The following is a 14,050-nucleotide window of genomic DNA, read 5'->3' on the forward strand; positions in this document are numbered from 1 at the left end:
TGGAATCCTTTTTTGATGCATAAAAATCAATATTTTTTATTGGTTTTTTTCTTATTCACAAAATTGTAAAAAAAATATTAAATATAAAAACGCAAATCAAACGCATTTGTGATTGAATTTTTTATTCATAAAAATCGATAATTTTTTACTTATATTTTTGGTATTTTAAAAACAAATTAAAATATTGATATTTCTGTTCTTTTCGAGACTCTAAAAAAGGATCTCACTAATTTTTGACATTAAAAATAAAAATCAAACATAAATTTTGATATTTACGAAACATATGATCAAATTTCTTTGATGTATAAAAATCAATACAGTACAAAATAAAAATACAAATCAAACGCATTATTTTACTATTGGCGGAATATATATATGATGGAATTCTTTTTTTATGCATAAAAATCAATATTTTTTACTTGAATTTTTGTATCTAAAACAAATTAAAAGATTGATCCTTCTGTTATTCTTGAGGCCCTAGGAAGGATCTTACTAACTTTTGACATTAAAAAAAATTCAAGTCTACAAGATCAATTCAATAGATGTTGAAGCAATTAGCATTGTTCATCACCATATTATTCTTCATTTAATTACTACTATTACAATAGTTAATTAGTACATAGAATTGTATATGTACCATTTACTCTGATTTTGGATTGAAGCTTCTCTTCATTCTCATTGACCACCCAATCCATTGCTCTCTGGCCACTGATGAGAAAGCACCAACCTCTGTGTCTCTTTCAATCTCGTACCTTGTTCTCACACAACAAGAAAGGAACTACACTTTTATAGTGATGGACCCTCTTAACTTGATATACCTTGTATTTCATTATCTCTTTTTTTTTTTAATGCATATTTAAACATGTATGTATCTTATTCTTATATATTCTATGTATATCTTATGATATCATTGATGCGTCATCAATTGAATGTATAGGGAAAAAAATATGTGGTATTGGGGGAGAGGAAAAAATGATACTTATTTTAAGATGGAATCTCTTATATTTAGAAAAATAAAAGCTGTTCACAACTAAGAGTAGTAATGAGTAATGACTCATGCTGACTAAGTAGAAAATATCTCTTTGATTCATCTATTAATAAATCACTCCTCAAATTATTGACTACTTGCAATTTTTTAGTTCATTGAAATATTGATAGGTTTGAACTTTGAACTTTGAACATATTTTTGTCTAAATATATTAAACTTTTAATAAATAAAAAATGTAAAATACAAAATGCTAATTTGAGAAGAAATAGTTAAATTTGTACTAGTGTTGTTGAAAATACTATTGATTAATTAGCTGGCTGAACCATTTTGGAACATTTAAATGGGAAAATAATTTTATGTATAACAAATATATAGAATGCAAACAAATTAGAATAGATTGGTAAATAATAAATTTAAAGGATCTTAAAAACATTATAAATTTATAATTTTTTTTTGTTGCCTTGTGACACACACAGATATACATACACTAGTCCTGTGTATATAACCGAAAATCTTTGTATGTACATGTTGTATTTTAATTAATATGTGATCTCAGAAAATTAATTGCTAATTAATACTCATTTAATTTCAAAACAAGTAACTCATTTATTTTTTTTATGTTCTTTGAAAAAGAATGTATCTAAACAAAGGTTAACGTATTTAGACAAATTCTTTGTCCAAATGCACTAATTTTTCACTCATTCAAAAAAACAAAAAATAGTAAATACTCTTTCATATCCTTAATTATTTGTCTGAATGATAAATCAGTATTTTATAATTCAAAAACTTTTAATTTATCCTCAACTATTTTTTCAAATTTTATAGATAACTAAATAAAATTGTGTCTTATCTTGTTTTATAATCATTTCGTTTATAGTAAAAACGAGATAAATAATAGAATGTAAATTAGTAAGGGCTTCTTTGGGTAAGCTTCTAAGAAAAGATCTTTTTTTGAGTTATCTTTTTTAAAAGATCTTAGAAAAAAGTAGAATGTAAATTAGTAAGGGCTTCTTTGGGTAATCTTCTAAGAAAAGATCTTTTTTTGAGTTATTTTTTTTTAAAAGATCTTAGAAAAAAGTAAAAGTAATTTTATGTTTGGGTATCTCATACAAAAATATCTTTTTATCTATCAATTATTTTTGGATATAACAATATAAAAGTATTTTTTGTTTATTTATTACATGAAAAACATATTTTTTTTGTAAGGAAAAAAGATCTTTTAAAAAGAGATGTAAATTACACCTTCTCAAAAAAGATGTTTTTCTGATTTTTCTAGTGCTTTTATTTTTACTACTCGAAATTTGCCAAACACGCTAAAAAATAAAAAAAGATCTTTTTTTTCATTGAAAAAAATCTTTTTTTTTATCAAAATAATAGCGCCCAAACAAGCATTAAATACGCTATAAATAATGCATATCGATAAATAAAATACTTAAAAAAGCCAATAAATTATAACTCAAATGACATAGTCTTCCCATACTCATCTAAAGGTCATAAATAACTTTGATAAAAAAAATACTTAAAAAATAGTATTATAAATCTGCCGCCTCCTAACACTCCTTAACCATATATACTCAAAAATATAAAAGAAAGATTCAACTAAGAACGGGGCATCCCTTGGCAACTACACCTGGGGCTGTAGGGCATGATGCTAAAGGGCATATGTCATGGTCAGAATCCAAGCCCCACCATTGTGGACCATAAACACCATAGCTTTGGAGTGTGAAATACAACACCACACCCATGAAAGCAACACCGGCATCCAAGGCGGCGGAGAGAATATAAGTATGGCGAGCCCACCATTTCTTAAACTTGGTGTAAACATACCCGTTGAAAAATAACCCAACAATTCCCCACATAATGACGTTCACCGATCCCGCCGGCGGGATGTTGTTGGCGCCTGAAATGATGAGCGGTACGTGGATGAGTTTAATCCACTTGTGCTGAGGGAACTTTCTAGAAAGTAGCCAAACTGGAACCGGTGCTAAAAATCCGATGAGGAAGAACCAGTTCATGGTGGCATAGATTCCTTTCTTGGTGAACATTCTTGCTGGCCCTACAACGCCCCATATGATTGAGGCGTTGTAGAATACGTCGTCGTTCGGGCATGTCCATGGACTACCGGCCGGCAAGCGTGATACGTCGCAAATATGATCAATGGATGTCAAAAGCCACCATGCGGTGCCAAAACTCACAACTGAAGCCACTATTGTGCTTGCCAACTAAACATACACCATACCAACATAAAAATTATTCTTCGTTAGATATGGCGAAAAGTCAGGTGCAATCAACTTTACGTGAAGTTAATAGTTTAGAGATGTTAAATAATTTGACTGCCACATAAAATTGACTCACCTGAGTTTTTACCATAATTGTTTTTGTTTAAATATTTGAATAACTATTTAAAAGCTGTATATAAAAAACTATAGCAAAATCCAATTTTGTAAAGAAATTTCAGTCATTCACAAAAAAATAAAAAAATTTACTTAGCTTAAAATCTCACATTTTTAATAATGTTTGTAAAATCTGATCTTTAAAACTATTTGTAAAAATATATATTTAGTATTTAGTTAAAGGAGCCACTCAAATAAAGACGCTGAAAACATCTTTTTATAAAGATGTTTTTTAATAATTAAAATTTAACACATATAATCGATTAAATGAAATTAATATCATTTATTTATAGAAAAAAATTACAATACCCTATTATAAAAAATGACTAAAATACTTCTATTATATATTATATATAATAAGAGTATTTTAATCATTTTTTATAATAAGGATATTGTAGTCATTTTTTATAAAAAAAATAATATTAATTTAGACTAGTTCAAGATTTGATTCACTATTTTTTCGGTTAAATTAATTTGTCTAGCCTAATTTTGACAAAAATAATACGATTTAATTGATTATATGTGTTAAATTTTAATTATTAAAAAATATCTTTATAAAAAGACGTTTTCAGCGTCTTTATGTGAGTGGCTCCCTTTAGTAATTTCACCTATTTTAATAATTTCCTCATATACAATGAAACTCATAAAAGTAAAAAAATTGGTAATACCAACCTGAACGATGAACATAGATTTTGGAGGAATCTTCATGTAGTGGCCTAACTTAAAGTCACCAAGAAAGCTAAGTGCCTGTGTCATGCTAATGTATCCATAGGTCTTGAAGGTTACATTTGCAAGAGGCTTTCCCGGGTATAGATACCCAATTATTAACTCTGTGATCACATTCAGTCCAAGTTGCTGCATTTTATTCACAATAAATTATTAGTAACAAAATCCATACAATAAATTATTTTTATTTCTTTAAATTTAAAATTAAAAGATAGTTAATATATATATATATAGTGAAAACTCAGGTGCAGTCGCATTTACGTTGTTTGTTGTTGCTTGAATGACTCCAATTGGCAAAGTGAAGACCAATGCAATTCCTAGAGACATTAAAACTCCCCACCATGGAAGTTGGAGTTGCTTGCCAAAACCTTCACAAGTTATTAAGGACATTATGGTCATTAGAACCAAAATGGTGACAAACCACCATTGAGGAACTTTCTCATAGTTCTTCTTCATGATTCTTGTGTGCACATCTTCTTCTCCCAGTGATTTTTTCGCCTTCTTCCACATCCCATATATCGTTCTTCATAGTTCATATACTTAAACAGTTAGATGATTTGACATGTATATCGAATAGAATAGAATGAGAGAAATGAAGGGATGAATAATAATCTTACTTTCCATGGAAAAGAATGACATGTGAAATACTGGAAGTCAAAATGGCAAAGTTCAATCCATAGACAAGTGCAAAGGTAACACTAAGATAGAGCTTACTATAATTCTGATAACTCTCCATGTCAATGTCAAAAGTCTTAACATTCAGAATCCTTGTGACATTGTATTTTTGACCAGAAAAGTCAAACGTGTGAGAGCTAATAAGAGGGAACCTCTTAGCATCAAAAACATTGTTCCAATATGACAGAGGAAGAACAATGTAGATGAGGAGAACAAATCCAACCAACATGTTTATGATTGCAAAGGCAGGGTTAGCCAGAGGGCTACCTAGGAATCCAGCAACTGTGTTCCAATCAAGTGCAAATGAACCAATTCCAAGTCCTGACACACCTGATCCTATTTGATGTGCTAAAATGGAGTTCTTAAATATTAAGCATACTATAGAAATAGTTGATATTGCTTGGAATAAGTAACCCGGAATTGCATAATAAGCAAAGCTTGCTGCAAATATCATCAAGAAGAATTGCAGCCTTGTTAATCCTCCTTTTGGCCTTTTCTCTTTCTCATGGAATGCCCTGTTTGCAATTCATTCATTAATAATAGAAACCGTTTATTGCATTCTTTTGAAAATAAATAAATAAATACATGTGAAAATTCAGGTGCAGTCGACTTCACGTGAAGTTAATAGCGGACAGCCGTTAGATGATTTGACTGATTTGACTAAATTTTCATCTAACGACTCTCAACTTCCCGTGAAGTTGACTGCACCTAGGACTGTGAAAATGGGCTAAACCCATCGGGCCAGCCCGTTTATCCGTTTAAATGGGTGAATTTTGTCTCTAAAATTAAGTTCGTTTAAATTTCGGGCTAAACGGGCTGAGCCCGATTAATCCAGAAAAAAATGACGGGTTAAACGGGCTAGCCCGCGGGCTAAACGGGTGGCTCGTTAAAATTTTTTTTTACATTTTTAAAAAAAAAGTAGCACGTTTAGCTAGTATTTCTCTTTATCCAACCCAAAAATCCGACCCATCAATTAAAAAATATTATTTTTTAATGATTTTTGACCTAAAAGTGATATTTTTTATCAAAAATATTTTTCAAAAATAAAATAAAATGATAAACGGGCTGGTCCGTTTAACCCATCAGGCTGACCATAAACGGTCCGGACTAAAAAATTCTAGCCCGCGAATAAAGCGGGCTAAAACGGATTAGCCCGTTTAACACACATGCTTAACGGGACGAGTTAGCCCGCCCGTTTGACAGTCCTGTCTACACCTGAGTTTCACCTAAATAAAATACCTGAATAGAGACACTTGTACAAGGTTTGAAGGCCACCACATATAGGGAGATTCAACAAGGTATCTTCTAAAAACCCCAGCCCATCCATAACCAAGCATCTAAAAATAAGATTCAAGGACACAATTAAACTAAAGTGCTTATTTTTTTATATTAATTTTAATTATTAATGGGGTTAAGAAATTAAATAGTAATTCAAACCTGGGTTGAAATTGCTAACATAAAAGCAGCCAATGGATGAATGCTTCTATGATAGAAAGCCTTGACAATGTTGATTATGCCAATTGCATAAACACCACTTGCTCCAGAACTAGCAAAGATTGTAATAAGGGCATGTTCTTTCAAAGTGAATGGGCCTGGATTCAATGTGAAATGCCAATTTGTCATGGGAATGTGAATAAGTTTTGTGGGAAGTGTTGCAGCCATGAATTTGCCAAGTGGGAATGCAACAATTTGAGCAGACATAGATCCAACAGAAAGAGGGTTGTCTCTGTAGCTGAAAAATTGATTCACAAATGAAAGAACAACACATGACAAGATCCCAAGAACCCATGTTCTGAATGTTAGTGCTGGTTGATTTGGATCATCAGTGATTGGCACTGTTAACCTCACTTGTTCAATGGGATTGTCATCAACCTCATCAATCATGTCACCTACATATGTAACAAGGAAAAATAATGTGACATGTTTTTTTTTTCAAGTAAAACCTGAATAAACTCTAAACTTCAAATAACATTTATTAATGATGATAGTTGCATGAATATATAAATACTATTGTAAGGATGAATTATTATTATGTTGAGGTCAAGTAATTTCATTTGTTGCAATTGCTTACAAATCCACTAAATTTAAAAGCTCAAAGTATATATATGCATGATCTTTTTCAAGAAACAATTTTATTTATATAATAAACATCAACGACATGTAAACTAAACTAAATAAAAGATATATCAAAAGAGTTTAGTGATTATAACACATACCATCTACAGAAACCTTGGAATGATGCTTCTCTTGAGGCTCATTATGGACGACAACCTCATCCATGGTTGTACTAGTAGGATAAATCTCCTTAATTGACCTACCTTAAGATTGTTCTCCTAAAAGAAAGAAAGAAAGTACTATTGTGAATTTGTGGGACAAGTTTTTATAGTGAGAACTAACATTAAATATTAAATATTAAATTTTAAATTTTAAATTTTAAATTTTAAATAAATTTTAAACTCTCCAATTTTAAAGGGATTCAAGGGTGATGAATCTGGAATCAAGAAAAACAGATTCAACGACAGAGTTGGAAAGTTCTTGACTTCAAATTGATTCCTTATCTTTATTATGTATTCCACCAAAAATAATTTACCGATTTTAACCAAGAACAATTATATAAATGTCTCGTTCACTTAACATAGAAAGAACTAACTCTCTCTTGTGATTTCAAACAAAATGTACAGTGCTCCATCTTTTACTCAATAAACTTTAATTTCGTAATTATCTGGAATGGTTATGACAATCATTCTCAACTCTCAAAGATAACAAAATATTGTCCTTTCAATACAAAATAACAAAGACATCAATTCCATTGCATTGCACAAAGAAGAAAAAATAAAATAATTATCAAAGAATAAAAAAAAGAGTTGTAATTGGTAGTGTTTTAAAATACTAGTTGTTTTGGAGTTACCTGAAGTGTGACCTTCTGAGAACTTAGTGAAGGTAAGAATGATATCTGTAAAGAACTCCGATACTCAGTAATTTAAAGTTGAAAAATACTGAGATTAGAGTTAAGAAATATCTAAGATAAAAGGATATTTATAGAGTTTGAAATAGTAATCTAAGGATCAGCTCTATAACCTTCCTCCTATCTTATTTTATCTTTTTTTTTTTAATCCAGAGGTTGTTAAAATTTTATCAAATAGTTATCTTTTTTTTCCTCCTATCTTGGAGTTGTTAGGTTGTTACGATCTCATATCTTAAATATATGAGCTTGTTAATAAAGGCAGTTTTGAGTTTTGATCCTGCTAATTGATTGGTTCGATCGAATAAGTCGAATATATAGACTTATATAATTTTGGACTTTATTTATTTTTGAGTCTAACTTTAAATTTTGGATCAGAACATTAACACTAGTATTTAATGTTTATGGCATTATGAACCTACTATAAGAATTAGTATATGTTCATGCCATCCATATATAATTATATATTGCATAAAGAAAAAAAGAAAAAATTAGTTATTGATAAATTTTCGGAATGTAATTTAAAAATAAAAAGATAAAGTAAGAGGAATGTTTAATTATAATTTATGAGAAAAACTAGAAAACAATGTTTAATTTTAATTATTCATGTGTCGTAGAATATTTTCTCTAATATATGAATAAATTATGAAGCGCATTTTTTTATTTTTAATATTGAATTAATAATAGTATTTTTTTTTAATTGTGAATGGTATTTTTTTAAAATGTAGAATGATTTAATTTAGATAATAAAAAACGGGCCGTGCATGTGTGTTGTGCGTTGTTGTGGAGAATGTAAGTGTTAAACATGGATGTGAGAGTTTTTTCTGGAATAAAGGAATGTAGAAATCGACAATCCGATTTTTTTGTAAAAAAAATTAAACCTATTAATCGGACAGTCCGATTAGTGTGGAAAAAAAGATTTAAATTTTGGTGAAGGTAATCGGACCTTCCAATTTATATTTAAAAAATTAAAAAAATTTGGAATAGGTTTGATTTGTGTACTTCAAATTTTAGGATCTAATTTATGTACTCTGAATTTTTTAAATTTTTTAAACACAAATGAGGATCCAATTTGTTTACGGCTAATTTTTTTGGATATTGGAGGAGTGTGTGAGTTGTGCTTGGTTATGGTGTATACAGGTGTTAGACACAGGTGTGGGATAGGGAGAAATCGGACCGTCCGAATTCTTTGTTAAAAAATTCGTTGATCACAAATCGGACCGTCCGATTAATTTTTATTTTTTTTTTATTATTTAACATGAAATCGGACCCTCCGTTTACACTTTTTGTTTTTTTTTTTTTAAATCTGAAAACGGACCCTCCGTTAACAATGTTTTTTTTTTTCCTTTAAAATAAAACGGACCCTCCGTTTTTAGTTTTTTTTTTTAAATCAAAACGGACCGTCCGAATTTTATAAAAAAATTATTTTTTTGTATATCTCCTCTAATCGGACCGTCTGAGTTCCTTGTTCTAAATCGTTCGATCCGATTTCAGCCTCCTAACACCACATGCAGGAAAAGCACCCCTATTTTCATAATGCTGTTACACCCCACACCTTCCTCGATATTAAAAATAAAAAGCGTTTGTTTACCTGTCACAATTTAAAAAAAACACCTAAAATTACAATATTAAAATATATCACTTATCTCACTTTTATATCTAAATTTTTTAGCCTATAAAAATAAGTTTTTTTTTTCTTTTTTGGGTCAAAAAGCAAGCACTTCTATATGGCCATTTCTAAACATTTAATTATTTGGATTTTTTTATTTCTTTGTAGAATCGTGGGCTTGTCCTATAATCAAATTGGCTGAAAATAAAAGACACATTCATTTTAAGAACGATATTGAATATAATATATGAAAAAGAAAGTCATAAAATGGGACATCCCTTAGCAACTACACCCGAGGCTGTGGGGCATTTTGCTAAATAGCATTGGTCATCTGCCTCAAACCCCCACCATTTTGGACCATAAACACCATAGTTTTGGAGTGTAAAATACAACATCACACCCATGAAAGCAACACCGGCGTCCAAGGCGGCGGAGAGAATATAAGTATGGCGAGCCCACCATGCCTTAAACTTGTTATAAACATACACATTGAAAAATATCCCAACAATTATCCACATAATGTAGTTCACCGTTCTCGCCGGCGGGATGCCGCTGGCGCCTTGAATGATGAGTGGCATGTTGATGAGTTCAATCCACTTGTGTTCAGGGAACTTTCTAGAAAGTAACCAAACCGGAACCGGAGCTAAAAGTCCGACCAGGAAGAACCAGTTCAACTCAGGGTAGATTCCTTCCCTGGTGAACATTCTTCCTGGTCCAACAACGCCCCATATGATTGAAGCGTTGTAGAACACGTCGTCGCCGGGGCATGTCCAGGGACTACCGGCCGGCAAGAGTGATTCGTCGCAGATATGATCAACGGTTGTTAGAAGCCACCATCCGGTGCTAAAGCACACAATTGAAGCCACTATTGTGCTTGCCAACTAAACACCATAACAACGTAAAAATTTCAAGTGTACCAGAAATACCGAGACCTTAACTTTTTAGAAAAAAATTTTGTTTCAGAAAAACCATAAAAATGGTATTCGAAAATTTAACAAAATAACTTTAAAAGTATAAACTAAATAACTTATTAAATGATTTAAATACATGATAAAAATATTTTAAGGTGAAAACTCAGTTGCGGTCAACTTTACGTGAATTTGATAACTGGGAGTCGTTAGATGATTTGGCTGATTTGACTAAATTTTTATTATCTAAGGACTCTCAACTATCAACTTCACGTGAAGTCGACTGCACATGAGTTTTCACCTATTGTTTGAATATTTAGATAATTATTTAAAATATGCATATAAAAAAATAAAGCAAAATCCAATTTTGTAAAAAAATTTCAGTCATTCAAAAAAAAAATTGAGTAAAGTATCGTTTTTGTCCCCAACGTTTGGGGTAAATCCTATTTGTGTCCCTAACGTTTAAATCGTCCTATTTATATTCCTAACGTTTGTAAAAGTGATTCAATGTTATCCTGCCGTCAATTACACATCATGAATGCTTTAATTTAAGTTTTAAAAACCTCTTCTTGAAGTTAGAATATAAATGTTTGGGATAGAATCGATGATCTACTCCGAAATATAGCTCATCAAATGTTAAAACTAATTCCTATAACATTTACATAATTCACTTTTTTAAGGACATAATTGAATCTAAACACAAATAGTGGGTATAATATTAAAATCGAACACATCCAAGTGAGAATAATTGAAAAATATAATCTGATTTGTTAGTATAATTGATAGTAGGATAACATTGAATCACTTTTATAAACGTTAAGGATACAAATAGAACGATTTAAACGTTAGAGACACAAATAAGACTTACCCCAAACGTTGGGGACAAAAACTATACTTTACTCAAAAAAATTAAACAAAAATGTTACTTAACCTAAAATCATCAAATTTTAAGAGTGAAAAGATCCCANTGTTTTAAGATTATTTTTGTCAATAACATTAATTTTTAGGTATTATTTTAATAATTTACTTATATACAATCATACTCATAAAGCTATCTAACCATTAAAAAAAATTAGAATAAGTAATTTTGGGACAATAATTTGATAATACCAACCTGAACGATGAACATAGATTTTGGAGGAATCTTCATGTAGTGACCTAACTTGAAGTCACCAAGAAAAGCAAGTGCCTGTGACATGCTAATGTATCCATATGTCTTGAAGGTTACATTTGCAAGAGGCTTTCCCGGGTAAATATATCCAATTATTAATTCTGTGATCACATTCAGTCCAATTTGCTGCATGTTATTCACAATAAATTAGTCAAATCTATACACGATTGAGTCCTACACTATTTTTAATTTTGTAATTAGATCATTTCTAATATAAAAAAATATTAGAATTAATTGAATATTTCTCTACAAATTGAAGGTATCTATAATTAAGAACTCACATAGTTTAATATTTTTTAAGGTAAAAACTCAGGTGCAGTCGACTTCACGTGAAGTTGATAATTGAGAGTCGTTAAATGAAAATTTAGTCAAATCAGTCAAATTATCTAACGGCTCTCAATATCAACTTTACGTAAAATCGACTGCACCTGAGTTTCCATCATTTTTGAAATGAAAATGATCTTATTACAAAATTAAAAGCAGTAGTATAAGAAACTAATTAAAAAGAAAAAAAAAAGTATAAAAACATAATTACGAATTTCGTAAAATTATAGAAACGAAAATAGTAATTAAACCATAAAATTAAAGGATAGTGAATATATATTACTGTGTTTGTTGTTGCTTGAATGACTCCAATTGGCAGAGTGAAGACTAATGCAATTCCTAGAGACATTAAAACTCCCCACCATGGAAGTTGGAGTTGCTTGCCAAAACCTTCACAAGTTATTAAGGCCATGACGGCCATTAGAACTAAAATGGAGACAAACCACCATTGAGGAACTTGTTCATAGTTCTTCTTCATTATTCTTGTATGCACATCTTCAACTTCTTCTCCTTTCAGTGTTTTTGTTGTCTTCCTCCACATCTGATATATTGTTCTTCATATTTCATATAAGGCCATTATTACTTAAATTGTTAGATGATTTATCAAACATAATGATATGTATACAAGGCTTAATTAATTAATTTATTATTTTTTTAATTTGCTATATTAAATGCTGACTGAGTAAAATGTGAAAAATAAAGTTTATCATATTATTATAAACATGTTTGATTATTAATCTACTATGACAAATTTAAATATTTTGATAGATGATTATTTTATTAAAAAGTATTTAAATTAATATGTATAAATATTTTGATTGTTAATATGTATTTCCATTAGCATTATGAAAAACAAAAATTTGAATATTTTGTATTAAAAATTAGGATAAAGTATACTTTTTGTCCTTAAAGTTTGGTAAAAGTTTTAAAAATACCCCTAAATTTTATTTTGTTTCAATTTTGTCATAGAAGTTTTCGATTTGCATCAAATATACCCTCGATGGTTAAATTTTCAAAAAAATTTAAGATCAATCTAACAATAATGCATGAAAATTATGCTTGATTTGCTTGTATTGAGGGTTATTCTTATGAAATTGTTGTTGAATTGATTTTAAATTTTTTGAAAAATTAGCCGTCAGCGGTATATTTGATACAAATAAAAAACTTTTGGGACAAAATTGAAACAAAATAAAACTTAGGGATATTTTTAAAATTTTTGTCAAACTTCAAGGACAAAAGATATACATTACCCTAAAATCTATATATATTGAATGGTAAGAACTCAGTGCAGATAAACTACATGTGAAGTTGATAGCTAAGAGTCATTAGTTGATAATTTAGTCAAACCTGTAACGATTCTCAACTATTAATTTCACATCAAGTTAATTGCACTCGAGTTTACAACGTATGCTATAAAATAGAATAGAATGAGAGAAATGAAGGGATGAATCTTACTTTCCATTGAAAAGAATGACATGTGAAATAGTGGCAGTCAAACTAGCAAAGCTCAATCCATAGAGAAGTGCAAAGACAGCACTAACATAGAGCTTACTATAATTCTGATAACTCTCCAAGTCAATGTCAAAAGTCTTAACATTCAGAATCCTTGTGACATTGTATCTTTGACCAGAAAAGTCAAACGTGTGAGAGCTAATAAGAGGGAACCTCTTAGCATCAAAAACATTGTTCCAATAAGCAAGAGGAAGAACAACATAGATGAAGAAAACAAATCCAACCAACATGTTTGTGATTGCAAAGGCAGGGACAGCCAGAGGACTACCTAGGAATCCAGCAACTGTGTTCCAATCAATCCCAAATGAACCAATTCCAAGTCCTTTCATGCCTGATCCTATTTGATGTGCTAAAATGGAGTCCTTAAATATTAAGCATACTATAGAAACACTTGATATTGCTTGGAATAAGTAACCTGGAATTAGATAATAAGCAAAGCTTGTTCCAAATACCATCAAGAAGAATTGTAGCCTTGTTAATCCTTCTTTTGGCCTTTTCTCTTTCTCATGGAATGCCCTGTTATTTAAGCCCAACAATTAATTAATTAATTAACACCTTTATAAAATATAAACTTTTATTTTTGCTCTTGCATTGATTTGGAAATAATTTTCCTAATTCACTCAAATGTATTGATTAAAAAAAAACAATTATTGTTGATGCTAATTAACAATATAATACATGTGGCTATGTTACAATGCAATTTTGACAACACTTAAAAAATATTGTTAAAATTAAGGTAATTTTTTTTATTATTTAAAAATATTATTTAATTTTAAAAAGCG

The 14,050-nt window shown here is 30.0% G+C and overlaps 2 protein-coding genes and 1 pseudogene across 2 annotated transcripts in view; all 3 read right to left on the bottom strand.

Annotated features, from left to right (window-relative positions):
• Positions 1–857, bottom strand: part of LOC107608672 (oligopeptide transporter 5) — a gene marked incomplete in the record, with an annotated part of 6,461 nt that extends 5,604 nt beyond the window's left edge. The window contains 1 exon segment of the mRNA XM_021106860.1: positions 638–857. Within this exon segment, the coding sequence (XP_020962519.1) occupies positions 638–695 (58 nt within the window).
• LOC107606425 (oligopeptide transporter 1-like) lies at positions 2,581–7,114 on the bottom strand. Its single transcript, XM_016308489.2, has 7 exons — positions 6,999–7,114; positions 6,220–6,671; positions 6,022–6,119; positions 4,725–5,297; positions 4,369–4,630; positions 4,054–4,236; positions 2,581–3,210 (listed from the first exon to the last, which is right to left on the bottom strand). Exons 1-7 carry the CDS (start codon positions 7,060–7,062, stop codon positions 2,584–2,586), a joined length of 2,259 nt encoding a protein of 752 aa, XP_016163975.1. The 5' UTR covers positions 7,063–7,114; the 3' UTR covers positions 2,581–2,583.
• The window catches only part of LOC107608676, an 8,667-nt pseudogene continuing 4,169 nt past the window's right edge, over positions 9,553–14,050 (bottom strand).

Source organism: Arachis ipaensis, chromosome B07, assembly GCF_000816755.2.
Source record: "Arachis ipaensis cultivar K30076 chromosome B07, Araip1.1, whole genome shotgun sequence".
Lineage (NCBI taxonomy): Eukaryota > Viridiplantae > Streptophyta > Magnoliopsida > Fabales > Fabaceae > Arachis > Arachis ipaensis.